The sequence below is a fragment of the Prunus avium genome, chromosome 3 (assembly GCF_965620075.1).
Source record: "Prunus avium chromosome 3, drPruAviu1.hap1.1, whole genome shotgun sequence".
Taxonomy (NCBI): Eukaryota; Viridiplantae; Streptophyta; class Magnoliopsida; order Rosales; family Rosaceae; genus Prunus; species Prunus avium.
In genome coordinates this window covers 39,107,499-39,125,252 of record NC_142286.1, presented here as the reverse complement: position 1 = coordinate 39,125,252, position 17,754 = coordinate 39,107,499, and the positions used below count along the sequence as shown (strand labels likewise).

At 38.5% G+C, this 17,754-nt stretch overlaps 6 protein-coding genes across 10 annotated transcripts; 2 read left to right on the top strand and 4 right to left on the bottom strand.

Annotated features, from left to right (window-relative positions):
• Window positions 1-381: 381 nt before the first annotated feature.
• Window positions 382-2,314, bottom strand: LOC110753750 (2-methylene-furan-3-one reductase-like). The gene is made up of 4 exons (XM_088250374.1): window positions 1,951-2,314; window positions 1,236-1,559; window positions 970-1,129; window positions 382-810 (listed from the first exon to the last, which is right to left on the bottom strand). Exons 1-4 carry the CDS (start codon window positions 2,167-2,169, stop codon window positions 542-544), a joined length of 972 nt encoding a protein of 323 aa, XP_088106500.1. The 5' UTR covers window positions 2,170-2,314; the 3' UTR covers window positions 382-541.
• Window positions 2,315-3,318: 1,004 nt separating this feature from the next.
• Window positions 3,319-5,581, bottom strand: LOC110758714 (CASP-like protein 4A1). 2 transcript variants are annotated; one of them, XM_021960727.2, is made up of 3 exons: window positions 4,771-5,581; window positions 4,392-4,527; window positions 3,319-3,684 (listed from the first exon to the last, which is right to left on the bottom strand). In XM_021960727.2, the coding sequence occupies exons 1-3, from the start codon at window positions 5,430-5,432 to the stop codon at window positions 3,526-3,528; spliced, it is 957 nt and encodes a 318-aa protein (XP_021816419.1). In that variant the 5' UTR covers window positions 5,433-5,581; the 3' UTR covers window positions 3,319-3,525. The 2 variants fall into 2 exon arrangements, with proteins under 2 accessions (XP_021816419.1, XP_021816355.1); XM_021960663.2 differs by having other exon boundaries at window positions 3,319-3,709; window positions 4,771-5,556.
• A 137-nt stretch (window positions 5,582-5,718) lies between these two features.
• ERA1 (Prenyltransferase family protein) lies at window positions 5,719-9,815 on the bottom strand. Its single transcript, XM_021960481.2, has 14 exons — window positions 9,556-9,815; window positions 9,345-9,431; window positions 9,142-9,247; window positions 8,954-8,989; window positions 8,671-8,753; window positions 8,518-8,571; window positions 8,143-8,194; window positions 7,922-7,986; window positions 7,642-7,698; window positions 7,184-7,256; window positions 6,975-7,061; window positions 6,708-6,897; window positions 6,438-6,541; window positions 5,719-6,247 (listed from the first exon to the last, which is right to left on the bottom strand). Exons 1-14 carry the CDS (start codon window positions 9,666-9,668, stop codon window positions 6,011-6,013), a joined length of 1,344 nt encoding a protein of 447 aa, XP_021816173.1. The 5' UTR covers window positions 9,669-9,815; the 3' UTR covers window positions 5,719-6,010.
• A 775-nt stretch (window positions 9,816-10,590) lies between these two features.
• On the top strand, window positions 10,591-13,873 carry FDH (formate dehydrogenase). Its single transcript, XM_021961065.2, has 6 exons — window positions 10,591-11,116; window positions 11,380-11,551; window positions 11,780-12,320; window positions 12,813-12,937; window positions 13,311-13,423; window positions 13,525-13,873. The coding sequence occupies exons 1-6, from the start codon at window positions 11,024-11,026 to the stop codon at window positions 13,636-13,638; spliced, it is 1,158 nt and encodes a 385-aa protein (XP_021816757.1). The 5' UTR covers window positions 10,591-11,023; the 3' UTR covers window positions 13,639-13,873.
• Window positions 13,874-14,006: 133 nt separating this feature from the next.
• LOC110759104 (uncharacterized protein At4g28440-like) lies at window positions 14,007-16,092 on the top strand. 4 transcript variants are annotated; one of them, XM_021961302.2, is made up of 4 exons: window positions 14,007-14,257; window positions 14,854-15,093; window positions 15,473-15,684; window positions 15,854-16,092. In XM_021961302.2, exons 2-4 carry the CDS (start codon window positions 14,871-14,873, stop codon window positions 15,860-15,862), a joined length of 444 nt encoding a protein of 147 aa, XP_021816994.1. In that variant the 5' UTR covers window positions 14,007-14,257; window positions 14,854-14,870; the 3' UTR covers window positions 15,863-16,092. The 4 variants fall into 4 exon arrangements, with proteins under 4 accessions (XP_021816994.1, XP_088106502.1, XP_021816920.1 ...); XM_088250376.1 differs by having other exon boundaries at window positions 14,859-15,093; window positions 15,473-16,092; XM_021961228.2 differs by having other exon boundaries at window positions 15,473-16,092.
• Window positions 16,093-16,297: 205 nt separating this feature from the next.
• On the bottom strand, window positions 16,298-17,678 carry PDE329 (calcium homeostasis regulator). Its single transcript, XM_088249965.1, has 3 exons — window positions 17,223-17,678; window positions 16,944-17,108; window positions 16,298-16,801 (listed from the first exon to the last, which is right to left on the bottom strand). The coding sequence occupies exons 1-3, from the start codon at window positions 17,631-17,633 to the stop codon at window positions 16,481-16,483; spliced, it is 897 nt and encodes a 298-aa protein (XP_088106091.1). The 5' UTR covers window positions 17,634-17,678; the 3' UTR covers window positions 16,298-16,480.
• Window positions 17,679-17,754: the final 76 nt, after the last annotated feature.

Genomic DNA, 17,754 nt, shown 5'->3' with positions numbered 1-17,754 from the left:
CTGGAATATATAAAAAGTTGGTTTATTAGAACCTGAAATAGAACCTGTGATGCTATTAACTTTGAGCCGAGGTGACCACCTGTGATGGAATATATAAAAAGTTGGTTTATTAGAACCCGAGCCGAGGTGACCATCTCATAAATTATCTTGTTTAAAACCTCCTATAAATAGAACCTGTGATGCTTGTAAAAAGGGATCTTTTTCTCTCTTTTGGGAATCTTGAAAGAAGAACAGCATACAAGGAATACACAAAGAAAGCCTTATTCCTTATCCTTGTTCTTATCCCAAAGTAAACTCGGCCCAATGAACCAATTCTCTTCAGCTTCTCACCTAGGAAATTGCGTTAAGTATTTGTATTTTCATACGTTAGCTACAGGAATATTTGTGGGTTAAACACATATTATAATATATATAAGCATCTCACATCCCCATTATTACAACACTAAGTTTACACAACCAGCAGATTAGAAATACATAACCCACAAACTGACTGATTGCGTGCCTGCCTGCCTGCCTGCCTGCACAATCTCTTCCATCTTTCTTATGGGATGGGATGCACAACCACCTTCCCTGTAGCCCTGTAGGTTTCAAGGTAAGCAAATGCTTCAACAGTCTTGGAAAAGGGATATGGGCTTGTGGGATCAAGCACCGGCTTCACCTTCCCACTCTCCAAGTATGGCTTCAGCTTCTCCAATATAGTCCCAGTTGAAGTCAGTATAAATATGAAGGCCGGTGCTGCTACTGGACCTGGTACTATTGTCACTACCTTCCCTCCTTCTTTCACTGCCTTCACTGCCCTGTCAGATTCCCCTGTTTTTTTTTTTTTCAAAAACATCATATAATAATATCAGTCTTTGATTCATTCCTGGTAAATAAATAAACTAATAGATTCCCCTGTTGGTAGGTGCATGCCATATATGGATGACATAATGTATAGAATTGTTGAGAAACCAGAATGAAGAATCTTACCAACTGTATCATATACCACATCAAATTTCTCAGCCAGTTCTTCATACTTCTCCTTGGTGTAGTCGACAGCCAAATCAGCACCCAAGCTTCTCAACAGCTCCAGTTTTCTAGTGCTTGCAGTTGCTGCTACTTTTGAAGCACCAAAAACATGCTTTGCTAGCTGCCCAAATTAGTGGAAATGTTTGCACTTCTTAACTAATTCCATGTGCAGATTGAGTTATATAAAGCATGAGGACATTTTGCAATTAGAAATCAAACTACTTTACCTGAATAACATGTGTTCCCACTCCCCCAGCGCCTCCTAAAACAAGAATGGATTTACCAGCAGAAAATTCAGTTCGTTCAAGCCCTTCATAGGCAGTCTCAATAGCCAGGGGAAGGCTAGCAGCTTCAACAAAACTCAGATTTTGGGGTTTGAGAGCCAAAACTCTTTCTTCTGCAGCAGTGTACTCTGCCAAAGACCCAAACCTTGTTGGGTTCTCCAAAGCTTTCTCATTGAGATCCCCATATACTTCATCCCCCACCTTAAACTTTGTTACTTGGCTTCCCACCTTCACCACCACACCAGCAACATCATACCCGGGAACCGTCTGCAAAACAAATTGATTCCAGCTGATGACTAGTAATATAAACATGCTAATGGGAACATGCAATAGAAACATAACAAGGTGACAAAACTTCCTTCATGATCAACTCAACTAGATGAAATTTACTTTGATTCTTCAAAGCATCTACCTTTTTTTTCCTAAAGTATTTAGATCTGCACAAAATTTGTTACTTGTATCAAAAAAGAAGAAAGGCCAATTATACAGCAAAATGGATCCAACAACAGCAGGCCATATTTTCGGACTGGACTGCCAAACAATTAAAAAGGAAAAAATAAAAACCTATAAATTCCTAAAATAAACATTTTTTTCAAAACCCCAATTCAAAATACAAGCAAATGCATTAAAAGAAAATGAAAGAGAAAGAGGCTCTCACAGGTAGAGGAGAGTCAGTGGCCTTAAAATACCCAAACATCCTCTTGTAATCAACTGGGTTAAGAGCTGCAGCAACCACCTTGATGAGCACCTGGTCTTCCTTTATTTCAGGAACAGGAACATTGGGATCAAGTTTCAAAACATCTGCAGCCTTTCCATATTCTGAGTACACCCAAGCCTTGTTTACAGAGGGTATGGAATCACTTGAAGCTGCAGCCATTGATGACTGAAATGCACAGAAAAGCCAAACTTTGAGGGGAATTGAAGGGTTTTCTTCTTGTAAGCAAATGAGTGAGATGAGTAAACACACTCAGATAGCTCTTGCACTTTAATAGGAAGAGATCAATATCAACCATGGATGTCATGAGTAAACACAAGCAAATGAGTGGAGTTGTTTGTTGGGGTTTGTCCCCACCATTTTATAAATATAAAAAAAAAAAGTATTTGATTTAGTTAGGTTCAATTTGGATTAAAGCCTCCTATTAATCACAGGATTAAAATCTCTTTAGTATTTGATTTTTTTGTTTTTTTTGGGTTATGAAGGAGGAGTGGCAATCGAGAGTCTTCCGTTATGATTTTCGTCAAACTGTTCAGCAGTGTTGAATGAATCAATTATTTTTTGAGTAATTAATATAAAAGTGGAAAGTTTGTTCGGTTAATTAATAGAATAATGGTAAATCAAGAAAAATCTTATTAAAGCATCTTTTTTCTCTCATAATAATGTCATTAAACAAATAAAAAATAAAGAATTAACTATAGTTAAACTCTTGAACATGTGTCACTTTTTAAAAAGAATAGTGATGGTACACCGTGGGTTAAAGTGGTGAACAAAAATACTTCCATATCATGGGAGGGAGGACCTATGAGCCCTCTGCAGCGTGTCGTTTTGTTGAAGCTGGATATTTTCCTACGTGGCCATAGAAAGAAGAAAGGAGAAAAAACACCTGAAATTATGCATCGGGATGCATTATTGCTCGAGGTTCATTATTGTTTGAGGACAATGTCTTGTTTTTCTTATGGTTCACACCAACAATAAGAAAAATAAGAAAGAAAGAAAAGAAAAACCAGTACTTTTTAAGCTTGCCTTTTGGAGTATGGTCAGCAGAAAAATGGGTACAAATAAACAGAGCCATCTAAAATTTGCAATTGTATTTGGTTGATGTGTTAATATCCAGCCCAATTGTCAGCCCATATCATCTCTCTCATTGTCCATACGCACACATGCCCATATGTTACATTCTGCAAGTCTTACAGAACCAAGTCCTTTGGCAACTCCATTTTAGTTTTTGGATCCAACATTGCCAGGATAATTGGGTTAACTGTGATTCTCTCTCTTTCCCAATATGCAGGCATCTGTTAGGAGTTACTGTTATAAGTTAACAATTAAGCACTCTTAATAATCTTAAATTGTCCAAAAACACATTGTGCCAAATCATCCTTGAATCATGACGAAGATGCAACATAAAAGTAACTTTCTCTACATAATTTGCAACATTTCTTAAAAATTAAGTGACTTTTTAACAGTCCATCTAATCTAACTCAGTAAATCTTAAGTATATGAGGAACTAGATGGATTTCAGGGTACAAAGTGTGTAACCAGAGATGAGGGAGCTGGAGGCAAAGGCAAGAAAGGCAAGGAAGGACAATGCCACGGCCGCACGAGCCATATCTGGGAACTTGTCTTTGCCCCAATTCGACTCCCAGTCGTCAGCCCGAATTGCAGCGGATGAAGATGCTGATATCAAAAGGTATGTCAAAATCTGCCATGCCAAATTCCACATTAAGTTATATATAATACAGCATACAACAGGTAATCAGAATGCAGAATTCCACCTCTGTTCTAGGAAAACCTGTCTGCCAAGTTTCATAAGTGTGACAAATCCATCTGATTTTTTTTTTTGGGGTGTCCAAATATAGTGTACTTAAGCTGTTAATTCCAATATGTTTGCTACAAGATGAGGTAAATTTTCTACCAATGGATACAGTTTTAAACAGAGAAAGCAAAAGTTGAATCATTACTGTGGAAAAAGGCAAGAAAAAAAGGTACTCAAAAGGTGGTGAAAGAAAAAGTCAAGAACCAACTGATCCAAATTTATCTGATGATGCGATTCCGTGTGGGGCAATGGCCAAGATGTGAATAATAAACATCATTAATCATCAACAACAAACCAACAACAAAAAGGAAAAAAAGTATAATAAACCAATAAGTAGATGACCATCCAAGTGCTGAAGGACCACCTTCATAGGCTGTGGTCCCCATAATTATCAGAAAAATGCCGAGAGAGAGAGAGAGCAAACACTTCCTGTAGCATCAAATAATCAAAGACGAGGGGCCAGGGGAGGGCGTATGCATGGGGCTACGTTAGGTAGGATAATTAATTAATGTAAGAGCCTCTTGTTTATACATATATACACAAAGAGTCAAAGACTTGTGAGACTTGCCTGATCCATCAAGAAATCAAAGTAATGGCGGAGATGAAGCTGCATTACATGTTTTCCGCTGGTGAAGAAATAGGTTAAATCATAGGTTTGCAGCCCTGAATACACAAATCCTATCACATTCACTGCCAAGCAGTACCTACAAATTCACAATTCCAATTAATAATCTCCCTATAATCCCCCAAACCCACATACCATTTTTGCCCAAAAGGAAAAAAGAAACTAAATAATTCGACAAAATGACTCTAAAATTTTAAAGTTCAAAGCTTTGTTTATGTTGCAACAAGTCATCAGACAGAAACTGACAGAGCATAAAAACCAGAGTAAAAAAGTAAGCAATACTTTGTCGTGAAACAGAGGAAGGGGCTGACAATTGACAGACCTGAACTCCTTGTAGCGATAGTAGGAATCTAAAGCCCAACCCTGGTTCTTGTCAGCCGCCATAACCGAGAAAGAGATCAAGCAGAACACAAACCCAGAAATCCTAAACCCAAGCAAAGTCCTCCTCACCATGTTTTCCCTCCTCGACCTGTTCAATATCGATAAGTTGGCTCTCAAAGTTCGCATCTTTACACCACCACCATTAGTACCAGTAGCAGTAGCACCACCACTTTCTTCTTGAACCTCTGCGAGCCCAGAAAACCCAACTTGTGGTTTGGGATCCACGACCTTGGGCTCGACCTCGAAAGACCGGGCTGGCACAGCCGGTGGCGATGCCGGCTTGGTGTCTGAAGGTGTGACTCTGAACTCATGAGTGTGGTAGGCTTGATGGGTTGTGTGTGTTGTTGGAGAATCGGATGGTGGAGATGGGGACTGGAACAGAGGAGGTGAATAAGACTTGATACTCGGTGGTGTTTCTGAGATGCTATTTCTTTTCTTTTCTTCTTCTTCCTTTTTCACTTTTTCTTCTTCTTCTTCTTCTTCTTCTTCTTTGTCTTGGGGTGGTGGTTGGTTTTCTGTTTTCATATTCTTAGTCTGAGATTGAGATGGAGAGGAAGTTGAAGAACGGGTTTCTTCGGCATCCATAACTTGACAGTTATCCATTTCTTCAAGACTTCAATTTGAGAACCTTGTAAATAAAAAGGAGACTTGACTTTGAGAGCCTCCTAAAGATAGGCCAGTGGGAAATAATAGCATATCAGTGTGGCACTGTGCATCAGTTAACCTAAAAGTTACTTGTTACTTCCACATTCCCTAAACTTGTTCATGTTGCTTTCAGAGTTGGTGTCAATTGGACCACCACACAGACGCAGCCAAGCGCTAAAACTGGTAGCCAAAGGTTCTGGGCGGTGTGTGGTGGGCGCAATAAAACAAAAACAAGTAAATTCCATTTGAGCAGTAAATTTTTTTTTTTCTTTTTTTTTGGCCATAAATGAGTACAGATTATTAATACAAGTAACAAAACAACACTGAATAATCTTACAACAGCATCATGTACTAACTACTACATATTGCCTCTGACTGGTCCTCAATTTCTCCTATAGCCCAAATCAGTCACTTATTGACTGCTATCCTCCGCAGTCTTGAAAATACCAATGACTGATCAAATTTCATATTTATGTATCAAAGACTGCGCATAATTATTAAATGTTATCAGAAGACCACCGAGGAGAATGTTTTGTTCAGTCTCTTGTAAAGAATTCCCGGGCTTCATGGTACTGTTCTAAGACAACATTGAAGAGGGGATGTATTGGTTCCAACAAATTGGAATAGGAACCCATTAATGCTCTAGGCAACACTGGAGAGTCTTCTTCATCCGACCACATATGTTGGCATACAGAGAGACCACTCAGACAATAGCATGTGTGGTAGAAATCCCTAGATAGCCCAGGTTTGTCTTTCATCCCACCCTTCTCCTCCTGCATCAACCAGATCAAAATTAAAACATTAACCCCTGGGAAGCAAGAAATCTGTAAATTGAGATGTAATATTAAGCTAATGCACAAACTAATGCGGACGCAATATTAAGCTTATAAGCAATCCATTTGAAAACCAATCCAGTCAAGCATCCAGTTATCACAGAATGGAGTTATATTTGTAAAAAAACACCTGTGAGCATAAAAGTATGTATTGCTGCAATGCCAGGCTGTGAAAAAGTGGCTCCATTTCTATAGGCCTCTTGACGAAATTATAACCGATATCATTGAAATTCACTGCACAGGGAGCATTCGTCCATTCATACAAGAATAGAAAGATTATAAGATAACTGCACAACACATAAAACTATAACACAAAATAGAAAACACGGGATTAAAAAACAAATGAATTTGGGTAAATAATAGACAGCCAAAAACTTTAAACTTGTCTGAGTCAACCAACCTCCCTGCCTAGAATGGCAAGCATCATCAACATGAGATGAAATGCCTTCAAAACTTTCCCCCACTTCAGATATACTAGATGTCGTAGAAGTGTGCGTGCCATTCGTAGTATGGTGTCCTCCAGCATCCAGGAGCACGAGTTGTTCATCAATAATTGAACGCACTCTTTGTAATAATGGAAAAACACCTCCCTGGTCAATTAATATAAATAATTCAAATATGACTCAAAAGGATCCCCAAGAAGATATAGAAAAAGGCAGAGAACTACCTGCCAAAAGGAGTAGCAACCATCAACCAATTTATTAGTCCTCCCCTGAAATCCAAACTCCTTCCCTTGTCGAAATACCAACCAATCCTAATACAATAGCCAACTACTCAAACAGAAGAATAAAAGGCTTCTAAAAGAATACTGATCCAAATTGAATATTTACAATCATCTGCATATCACTACACAAAATAGATGCAAAGTTTTCTTACAATTAGTCTGGGCAAGTCCAAATGATTGATTTGATTGATTAGAATCATTGTAGCCACCCCACAAAAGGTGTACCTGAAGAAAAAAATTGTCCGATCTATGAAAGGCCTTACCAAATGCCCACGACATGCACACATGTATGTTGAGAGGTGAGTGGAAGCCAGAATATATTACCCTAAAATTTCACATAATCTGACAAAGTTATATACAATCTTCAGAATAGGTAAATGGCAAAGGACATAAAAATAGGCAGACAGACAATTTAACTTGTGAGTGGATGGAATAGGAAACCTAAAAGTTCACAGAGATTTTTGCTAGTACATCTGAAATCGCATTACTACTCAGTAGTATAAAAAACTAATACTCAAACTCATGATTCCACTTCATCCACATAACCAGGGAAAGAGGCTATTGATGTTGACATTTATCATATTTAAACATTTATGAGTCTGAAACTTACCCGCCATGAGCTTCAGAACCAGGTTCCCCAGAAATGCCACCTTCATAAGTTTGACAACTGCAAAGGGAAAAAATTTAATTTACCCAATATATTATGCCATTCATATCAAGAAGGCAAGCTTCAGTCAATGACTCAATCAAATTGAAGCCAACAGGAAGAACGTTACTAAAGAACATCAAAGACAACATATATATATATATATATAATGCAAAAATAACTAAGTACGTTAAAGTGTGAACTGAGCTAAATTTCCAATAAAATTAAAGACTAGGTAAGAAACCTTAAGATAAAACTTCCAACATTATGAACCAGTTCATCATCCAAAATGTTCAAAATACTTGCTACCTGCAAGAATGAGTAAAAACGTCATCATGAAAAATACAAAAGCATATTGTAAACGAAGAACTGAACTATAATGCATTAAAAAGGATGTGCACACTAAGAATCTGCACCAATGTCTTTGTGTATGTATTAGAGAGACGGAGGGAGAGAGAGACTAACAGAAATCGCAGTGTAGCAAGCCCGGACATCAATTTCTCCACCATCATGCATCCTAAGGAAAAGTAATTAGTGCTGGTAAAAGAAATATCAAAGGTACTGAAATTTTCATTGCACAAATATATGTCCTTGTGCAAATAAATAAGCACCAAAAAATTCTTTGCAAATTTTGCATATTACAGACAGATAAAGGCAACACAAACTCAAATACTGATCAAAACAAAAACTGTAAGGCTGCAAGAGGGAGAGAGAGAGAGAGAGAGAGTTGGGATGCTGTAAGGAATCAAATACAGTTCCAAGTGAAGTACGCATTTAGGAAATTGAAGTCATAATCTAATCTCAAAATAAAAAACCACACAGATTAATGTGATATCGAACCTGAAGCCACCGCTTGGATGTTTCATTTGTCGCAAAAACTTGTATAGTTCACCTCTGAAAAGTAATGATGACGTCAAATCACTTCCAAAAGGCTTGGAAATGCACTGTTGTAAAGAAGTTTTTTATTTATTTGAAGGAGCCTAAACTGACCACCTATTAATTGATGAGAGAGCTTGATCACCGCCGACAGTTATGAGTGCATTGACTGCAGCATAAGTTGTTGCCAGATGTGGCAGCTGAGAAAACATTGAACACGTAAACTATTGTAAGCAAAAGACTCCATGATATAGCAGAACGGACAAGTAATTCTGTATAATTCTAGCTCTCAAAATGGAAGCAACCAGGAAATTTAAGGTTGGAAATAGCAGTTCTCGTCAAGCTATTACAAATAACACCAACAGAGTTTAACAAAGATATAGTGAGAGCATTTACTTGCCTGTCCAGGTCCGCCGCCATATCCACCACTTTGGTCCTGGAAGCAAAAGAAAGCTCCATGAGAACTTAAACTTACCATTCCATGCCAACACAAAAAGATGGCAAACTAAAGTACCGGCCTTTCAATTATGTTCCATTTAAGCAATGTGCGATTGTCAACACAACTCCCAATCAGTTATATTCACATACCTGGCAACGGCTAAGGAAGTCAATGGTGTTATGTTCCAGTTCATCATCAACAGACTCCCCTAGTAAAGCCAATGAATGCACAATCCAATAGCACAGCCAAGGTCGACTGAAAACAAATTTACATGTCATAAAAATAAAAACTTCAATGAAAACGAGCCTTAAAATTCAGCTCAGAATCACCAGAAGAGAGAGAGAGAGTATACTTGGCATCCAAAGTGCAGAACGGGGGAGGGAGTTGTTTGAGGCCTCTCGTTAAGTACTCTATGTGATTATCACGCTGAAGTTCGATCCTTTAAAATCAACACCCCAAAAAAGAAACACCATTTAAATTTCTAGAACCAACCCAAAAAAAAAAGGAAAATTGTTTCTAAACCCTAGGATTGATTGAGAGTGAAAAGTTTGGAGCTTTATTACATTACGGATTGGGCGTTGGGGGGAAGGTTGCCAAAGAGATCGTAGATCCGAAAGACCTGACTCTCCACCTTCCATTGATCGTGCTGAGTCACTGTTGCAACCCGAAGCTCCATCTCTACCGTCCTCCCTGACCTTCCACAGAAATTCACCGTATGCAGTTTGAGTTCACTTCACTTTAATTCCACACGCACGCACAAAAAACCCAAGTTTAATTTGGGCTTAGTTTGTTACAGTTGTGAAGTTTGGCGCGTGAAAACTGAGCCCAAGTATAGTGGGCTGTCACAAGAAGCCACAAAGTCCAGATTTTTGGTACATCCCATCCCACAACACAGTTGAGAACAGCTAATGGTGTCTCTGCCCGCGCTGCCTCAATGCCGCCTCAACCTCCACCTCAACCTCCACAAGATAAGACAAAGGCAACTAGAGTACTTCCCATGTGGTCCAATAGAGGATGCATCTGCCACGTAAGAGAAGATTGTGATCATGATTGTGATTGTGATAGCTTGTTGATTACTATCAATTTCGAATTCCCCTGTTAACAATTCAAGTTCAAGTTGAAGTTGGAAATTTGAGATGAGTGAATTATTAGTCGCTTCACCTCCCCCAGTTGCATATCCGTGTGGGGTAAGTGAGCGAGTACCTTTGGGTTTTTTTTTTGGGTGAAAAGTGCCTTTGGGTTTTTTTTTGGGTGAAAAGTGCCTTTGGGTTTTTGGTTGGGCATTTGTTGACCAAATCCATATGTACCTCCAAACAGCTTTCAAAAGTCACTGAAAAAACACAAAGGCGATGGACAAATTGAAATTGAATTAAAGCTGTCCCGTACATGCGAGTTAGGTAAGTTTGTTAGGATATCAGTTCTAACTTTTTTAAGTTCGAATCTCCTGCCATAAATTAGAGTAATTTAGATTACTTCCACTAAGAAATTTGTAGATGGAGTTCACTCATTTTAATAACTATATGTCTTATACATATAGGTGAGTATATAAAAAATTAGCGAGCGAAAAAAGAAGTGTGGGAAGTTGCATTATTTCGTCTCTCTAAGTAAAAATGCAACAAGACTTAATCTTTTTCTGAGACACAAATACTGCCCAGCACAGTAGAAAGGACCATCTTTTGGGTTCGGACATTTGCCAAAAGGCAAAACAGAGTGTTTTCCGACAAGTACACTGTACAAGTGCGTAGCATGCATAGGAAAACATCAGGTGCACGATGCGAAAAGACAAAAGTCTAGAAGGGAAGAACAAATAAAAGTAAGGAGCGTTTCGTCGTCCCCACCAGATAACAAAGACAAGTTTGTGTGAGAGACTGAGCTTAGTTTGCTTTGCTTATTATAAATAAATGGGAAGAGGGCTTTGAGTTGCAGACAGCACAGAGGCTTCTCTACTTGTCTTCAGACTTTATATCACTTTAATTTCTGATTTCTTCTAAGGCTTTGGTGACCAATTTTATCACGAAATTCATAAGGAACATGGCGATGAAGGGTGTGATTGCATCTGCCGTTCGAACTCTTGCTTCATCAGGGAGCTCAGCATCATCAACCACCTTCACCAGGCACCTCCATGTAAGCAATTTTTATAATTTCAAATAATTATTGCAGCAATTAATTGTAATAATTGAGCTTAATTCTGTAAGTGTTGATCAGGATATGCTGCTTAATTATAAGCCCCATCTTACAAGCTGCTTCCTTTTCCCTCCAATTTTTTTAATGAGAAAAAAATTCGGTTGATCACCTTTGAAAAAACTATTCTTGGCTTGGGGTTTTTTTGTTTAATTTATAAAAATTTCATATTTTGGGTCCTATTGATTTGCTTTCACTATGATCAGGCATCTGCTGGAAGCAAAAAGATTGTTGGGGTGTTTTACAAGGCCAATGAATATGCAGAACTGAACCCCAATTTTCTGGGTTGTGAGGAGAGAGCGCTGGGCATAAGGGATTGGCTGGAATCACAAGGCCACAAGTATATTGTCACTGATGACAAAGAAGGACCAGATTGTGGTTAGTGCATATAAATCCAGTACCTTTTTTTTTTTTGTATACACAATGTCATAATGCATTAACAGAGATGCCTCAATTATACAGTCAAGATGCTTTTAGACTAAAAAAATTATGATAAGCTTGTCCTGGTAGCATGTTTGTGGCCTTGAAATTTGCCTAAGCTTGCTCTTCAAGTTGTTCATACTTCAAACTAATGACAATTTTCGTCTTTTGCTGCATTATATGCAGAACTTGATAAACACATTCCAGATCTCCATGTTCTCATATCAACCCCCTTCCATCCTGCCTATGTCACTGCTGAAAGGATAAAAAAGGCCAAGAATTTGCAATTGCTTCTCACGGCCGGAATTGGTTCTGATCATATTGATCTGAAGGCTGCTGCTGCTGCTGGATTAACAGTTGCAGAGGTCACAGGAAGCAATGTGGTTTCGGTTGCAGAAGACGAGCTCATGAGAATCCTCATTCTTGTGCGGAACTTCGTGCCCGGGTATACTCAGATTGTTAATGGGGAATGGAAAGTTGCAGGTATTGCCCACAGAGCTTATGATCTGGAAGGAAAGACAGTGGGGACTGTTGGTGCTGGACGTATTGGCAAGCTTTTGCTCCAAAGGTTGAAACCTTTCAACTGTCATCTCCTCTATCATGACCGGGTCAAGATTGACCCAGAATTGGAGCAACAGATAGGGGCTAAGTTTGAGGAGGATCTGGATGCAATGCTTCCAAAATGTGATGTTATTGTTATCAACACACCCCTTACTGAGAAAACAAGGTAATAAGTCAAGGCTAATCTTCTGGCTCTTCTTTTTCTATGTTTTTTTCTTATTTCTTTATTTCTTGATAGAGACCAATCTTCTGACTTTATTACTATATAATTGTGTTTATTAGCTTATCTATGGCTAACAAGCTGATAAGATCAATACTTGTGTGTTATGGACTTATGCCAAGACTAATCTTCTGACTTTATTTTTAAAATTTAAGATTTTCTGATTAAAGAAGACCAATCTTCTGATATTAATATCAAATTGTGTTTAGCACCTCATCTGCTGCTAACAAACTGATAGGATGAATACAACCGTGGACAATCTTCTCTTTTTCCCTTACTTCCTTGAGGGATGCATGTACAGTGAAAGTGTTCTAATTTAATAGAATTTTGATATTGTGACTCAGAGGGATGTTTGAAAAGATAGAATTTCACACTGTAATACTATTCGAAGCATTGAGATGTGAATTAAACTTATTGGATATTGATCTTTTGACTCAGAGGACTGTTTGACAAAGAAAGAATTGCAAAGTGTAAGAAGGGAGTCCTGATCGTTAACAATGCTCGAGGGGCAATCATGGACACACAGGCAGTTGTTGACGCTTCCTCCAGTGGACATATTGCAGGTAACGCATAATCAGGTCCAAATCAATGAATTTTTAAGAATGGATAAAACTTTTTGCAGTACATAATTCTAATGTTCCTCTACCATTTTTCTGGTTGATTATATTTAAAAGATATGTGATGTTGATAGAAATTTCCTTATCTGAACCACTTAAGAAGACAGCATGAAAGAACATATGCTTCTAATTCTCATGATTTCAATTTGACTTCAAATTCTCATTCCTTTGTTTGTGAATGAAAAAACAGGTCTGTCATGAGATGCATAAGAAGAATGTATAGATTATGTAAAAGGTTACTTAACGGAAGAAAAAAGGTCCATGTCATGCACTCTTTCGACTTTGGCTAATTATTTAATTTGCTTCTATGATTTGCCAGGTTACAGCGGCGATGTTTGGAATCCACAACCAGCTCCAAAAGACCATCCATGGCGTTACATGCCAAACCATGCTATGACCCCTCATATATCTGGTACCACAATTGATGCACAGGTACATTTAGCTTTTAATCATGTTCTCCTCTAAGCTTGTGGTTTCACTTCATTTGTTCCCCTTCCTTCCCACAACTCAAACTGATGATGGAATTTGTGCAGTTACGTTATGCTGCCGGTGTTAAGGACATGCTTGACAGGTACTTCAAGGGAGAAGACTTTCCTGCACAAAACTACATTGTCAAGGACGGTAAAATAGCAAGCCAGTATCAGTAATAAATTCGGTGCTTGTGATAAAGTCGGCTAGTTTGTGTTCTCTTGCAGACACTAACTATGAGTGAGCTCCTACTCAATAATGTAGCCGAAACCGAAAGCTTTTTATAGGGTCTGTGCACCCAATGTTTTTCTTTTTTCCTTTTTCTGTTGTAGTTTCCGCCTTCTTGTGAGTTTATGCTGCCTGGACGGACAGTTTCCCTTTCAATAATAAGAACTTGTTAGCTATTGGTACTTATCTTTTTACACTTTTATCCATTCCTATGTCATCTCAAAATTAATTAATGAAAATAAATTAAAGTATAATTTTGTTTATTCATAACACAAAAAGGAAATAAGAAAAATGGAAAAGTCAATCTGGACGTGACCACTAGTTTTGAAGATGTGTACGGATAAGATTTGTTCATAAAATGTGGAAGATCAAACGGCCATTCATCCAGTAAGCTTTCGTTTCAAAAGGCGATTTCGACGGTCACCAAATACCACCACCACATACCATCTCACTAGTGTAAAAACAACACAAAGAAAAACAGAGCCAAAACCAAAACTAAATTCACCTTTCTCTCTCTCTCTCTCGATCTGCAATTTGTTGTCTCTCTCTCTCTCTCTCTCTCTCTAAACGGTAAATTTCAAGACTCAATCCTTTCTGCATTTGCTTCTTAATTTTCATTCAATCCTGTTTTGTTTACCTGGAAACGGCAGAAAGTATAAGGAAGGTAAATAACATTTCTTATTCAGGATTCTGAGTTGTTGTTTCAAGGATCAGATATTGTCTTTCAGAAGAAAAGAAAAAGTTACTAGCTTTCCTTTTTTAGCTTCTCGCTTTTATTAGTTTCTGCTGTGTTCATCATCATTCATCACGGTCTACATTCTAAATGACAGTGTGACAAATGTTATAATTTGAAAATAAAAAGAAACAAAGATAGTTGTTGCATTGCATCTGTATTAAAATTGCGACTGCTTGAATTCGTTTTGTTTTCTTAAGTTTTATGAATGTTTCTCGTGGCAAATGTGGCTAACTTGAAGTACTAGATTCATGACGTTTTATTTCTATTGTTGGAGTGTCTTTTGAGGTTTGTTTGATACTGTTTTGTCCATCTATGTTGCATTTGGGAAAGCAGTTGGCATTTGTATCAAAATGGTACATCTCATTTTGTATTTTTCATTTTGCGTGCGATCTGGGAAGGCAGTTGTTGATGTGTTTCTCTGTGTTGGTAGCTTAGAGCTTGTTGGAAATGGAGGAAACAAAACCAGCAAAGAGGAAACCCGTTTTCAAGAAGGTTGATCAGCTGAAACCAGACACCAAGGGACACACCCTGGTTGTAAAGGTTGTTAGTTCGAAGATGGTATTGCAGAAGGCCCGACCTGAAGGGATCCAAGTTCGTCAGATGAGGATTGCTGAATGCTTGGTTGGTGATGAAACCGGAACCATCATTTTTACTGCCAGAAATGACCAAGGTAGTGCTTTTATTAGCCATTGCTCTTTATCTTGTCTTGATTTTCCATGGTTTTCTTTTTTCTGTTACATTATTATCATGCATCATGCATACATAAATTTCTACTCAAGTCTTCTTTCCAAGTTACTTGCTTGTTAATTAATTCTTTTCCCTTCTCTTTTTTCCTTCATTTTAATGGTCTACCTCACAACTCATGTTTACTTGCTTAAACTCAAACAAACAACTGTTGTTTGTTTTACTCTTTTTGTATTGAGAATTGCAGTGGTTATTCCGAGGGGAGTCCTTGAGGAACAATAGTACTGAATAAATTGTTGATACTTGGTTGCAAAGATATAAGATGAGTTTTTATCTTACACTGTCTTGAACTTTCTTATGGACAGTTGATTTGATGACGACTGGCGCTACAGTGATTCTGCGTAATGCAAAAATAGACATGTTCAAGGGTTCTATGAGACTTGCTGTGGACAAATGGGGTCGAGTTGAAGTAACCGAACCAGCTAGCTTCGCTGTTAAGGAAGAGAACAACTTGTCGCTGGTAGAATATGAACTGATTGATGTTAATGAACTGGCTAATGCTGGTGCTCGTGAAGTGGTTAGTGTTGTCGAAAAATGACCTTCCCTAGTGCATACACATCCCTGCAATTCTTGGATCATATTTCAATCAGTAAAGATATGGATTTTTGGTTAATGTGGTGGCACATTGATATGTAGTTTTTCTTGGTCCGTGCAATTGATGCCTAAGAAGATTTTTTGTTTAGCAGACATCTTGAAGCTGTTTCTATCGGAGTCTACTCGTACAAGGGGAGGCTGCTGGTTTTACCATCTTAACTCTGGCCTGCTGCACAGCTGGTAACTCCAGTCAAATAGTGTAAAAGGAACTTGCTTGGTTTTTTAAATTTGTGTTACTCTATGAACTGTTACTGTTATGAGATATCATATGGTTATATGCAAGTGGAGTTTCTGCCCTAAGTTTTTTGTTGTTGTAGTATTTTCTCTTCTATCCCCTACCACCTTTTTTTCAAAGTATGGTGTTGTTTGGATGGTTAATCCTCAATTAATAAGTTGGAAGCTATATGCCATTTCTTTTCTCGGCGGGGAATCAAAGGAAAGTAGAGGAAGGTTCTCTAGTTCAGTTGATTGGCAAAATTCATACACTATGGTTCAAAATTCGAACAAAATCGGTAAATCCTAGAGTAAGGGAGAAATGATAAAAAAGAGAACTCTTTGTTCTATCTCATTAGCATAATCTGTTACCACCAAAGTACCAATCAAGCCTGCTAGATACATGCATAGCACAAGTTCTCGGTACAGTTTTCCGGGTTGTGCAGTTCTCCTGTGAATTTCTCAGTCATGAATTTTCTTACAAGTGAGGGCAAGAACTTCTACTATCAAGTCTCTCTATTTTGTTGAAGGAATTGGAGGTCCTTCATTTGCATGTTAACAGCTTCTTTTGATAGGGGCTTTGGCTCTCGAACACTGCCTTCATCACTGCCTTCACCTACTTTCTGTGCCTTGTCCTTGACAATCCGTTGTATCTCAGACTGCTCAACGGATGGATAAACAGCCTTAAGCATGACATTTAGAAGTCTCTCGTCTTCTTCTTCTATAGGGTCCTTCCCAAAGCAGCAGAGGTAGATCCCTTCAAGAGCCTTCTCGATTCGAATCTCCAATGGGATAATTGGGGTAGCAGCCTTTAGTTTTGCCCTTCTCTGCATTTTCATACATCAGTTTCACTTAGAACCCTGAATAAAAACTTCAAGCCAAGCCACACATGTTTAGCAGCATCAAGCATACGTCTTCAATTTTACACTTGAACAAGAAGATACTTGAAAGGGTAAACAACCAACCAACCTCTTTTGCCTCGTTGATCAAGGAAATGAAATTCTGCTCTTCAAATTCGATATCATTCGAAACCCGCAGCCTCGCCGCCCCTTCTAAAATCTCCTCAGATTTCAGAAGACCAGCACCAATGGCTGCTACCCAGCAGCATAGTAGAACATACAGAGGATCCCCTGCCTACCCAAAAAAAAATATTCCAACTCAAATCTCATATTTTAATAGAATTTTATACACACACAAAGACACAAAATTAAAGATAAGCATTTGATTAGAGTGAACAAAAATCAATACCCGGCCACGTCGATCTTGAAATTCATAAAAAGCTCGAGAATCAGTAGTTGTACACTTCTTCCCCACCCGCCTTCGAAACTCTGCAAAATCAATAATGTCTCCACCAAGGCCACCTTCATCGCTCAGAATTCTTGCTATTAACCCAACAACAGGGAGAGAGCCAATGACCTTGCTGGCGAAGCTGGAGATGGAGTTTGGATTATCCATGTAAGCTTTAACAGAGAAGAACCCATTTGAGTTTGGCACTTTGGACCTGTTGGGTCTCGTGGTGTCGCCATAAATTTGACCGAGGTATAGCAGAGAAGGTGAAGTGGGTTTGCAGGTAGAGTTGCAGAGATGGCTTGTGACGGTGAAGCTTTGGGGGTTGAAGTTGGCTTTGAGAGAAGGCGAAGTGGATGACACAACAACCATGGCTGTGTGTTTGCAGCAATGGAAGTTAATCTCGTTGGTCACTGATTGGCCTCTCATTTATATACGTTATCTTATCCGCAAGAAAAGGGGCCCATGCTTTTTTAAAGTCGAATGTGGCCGC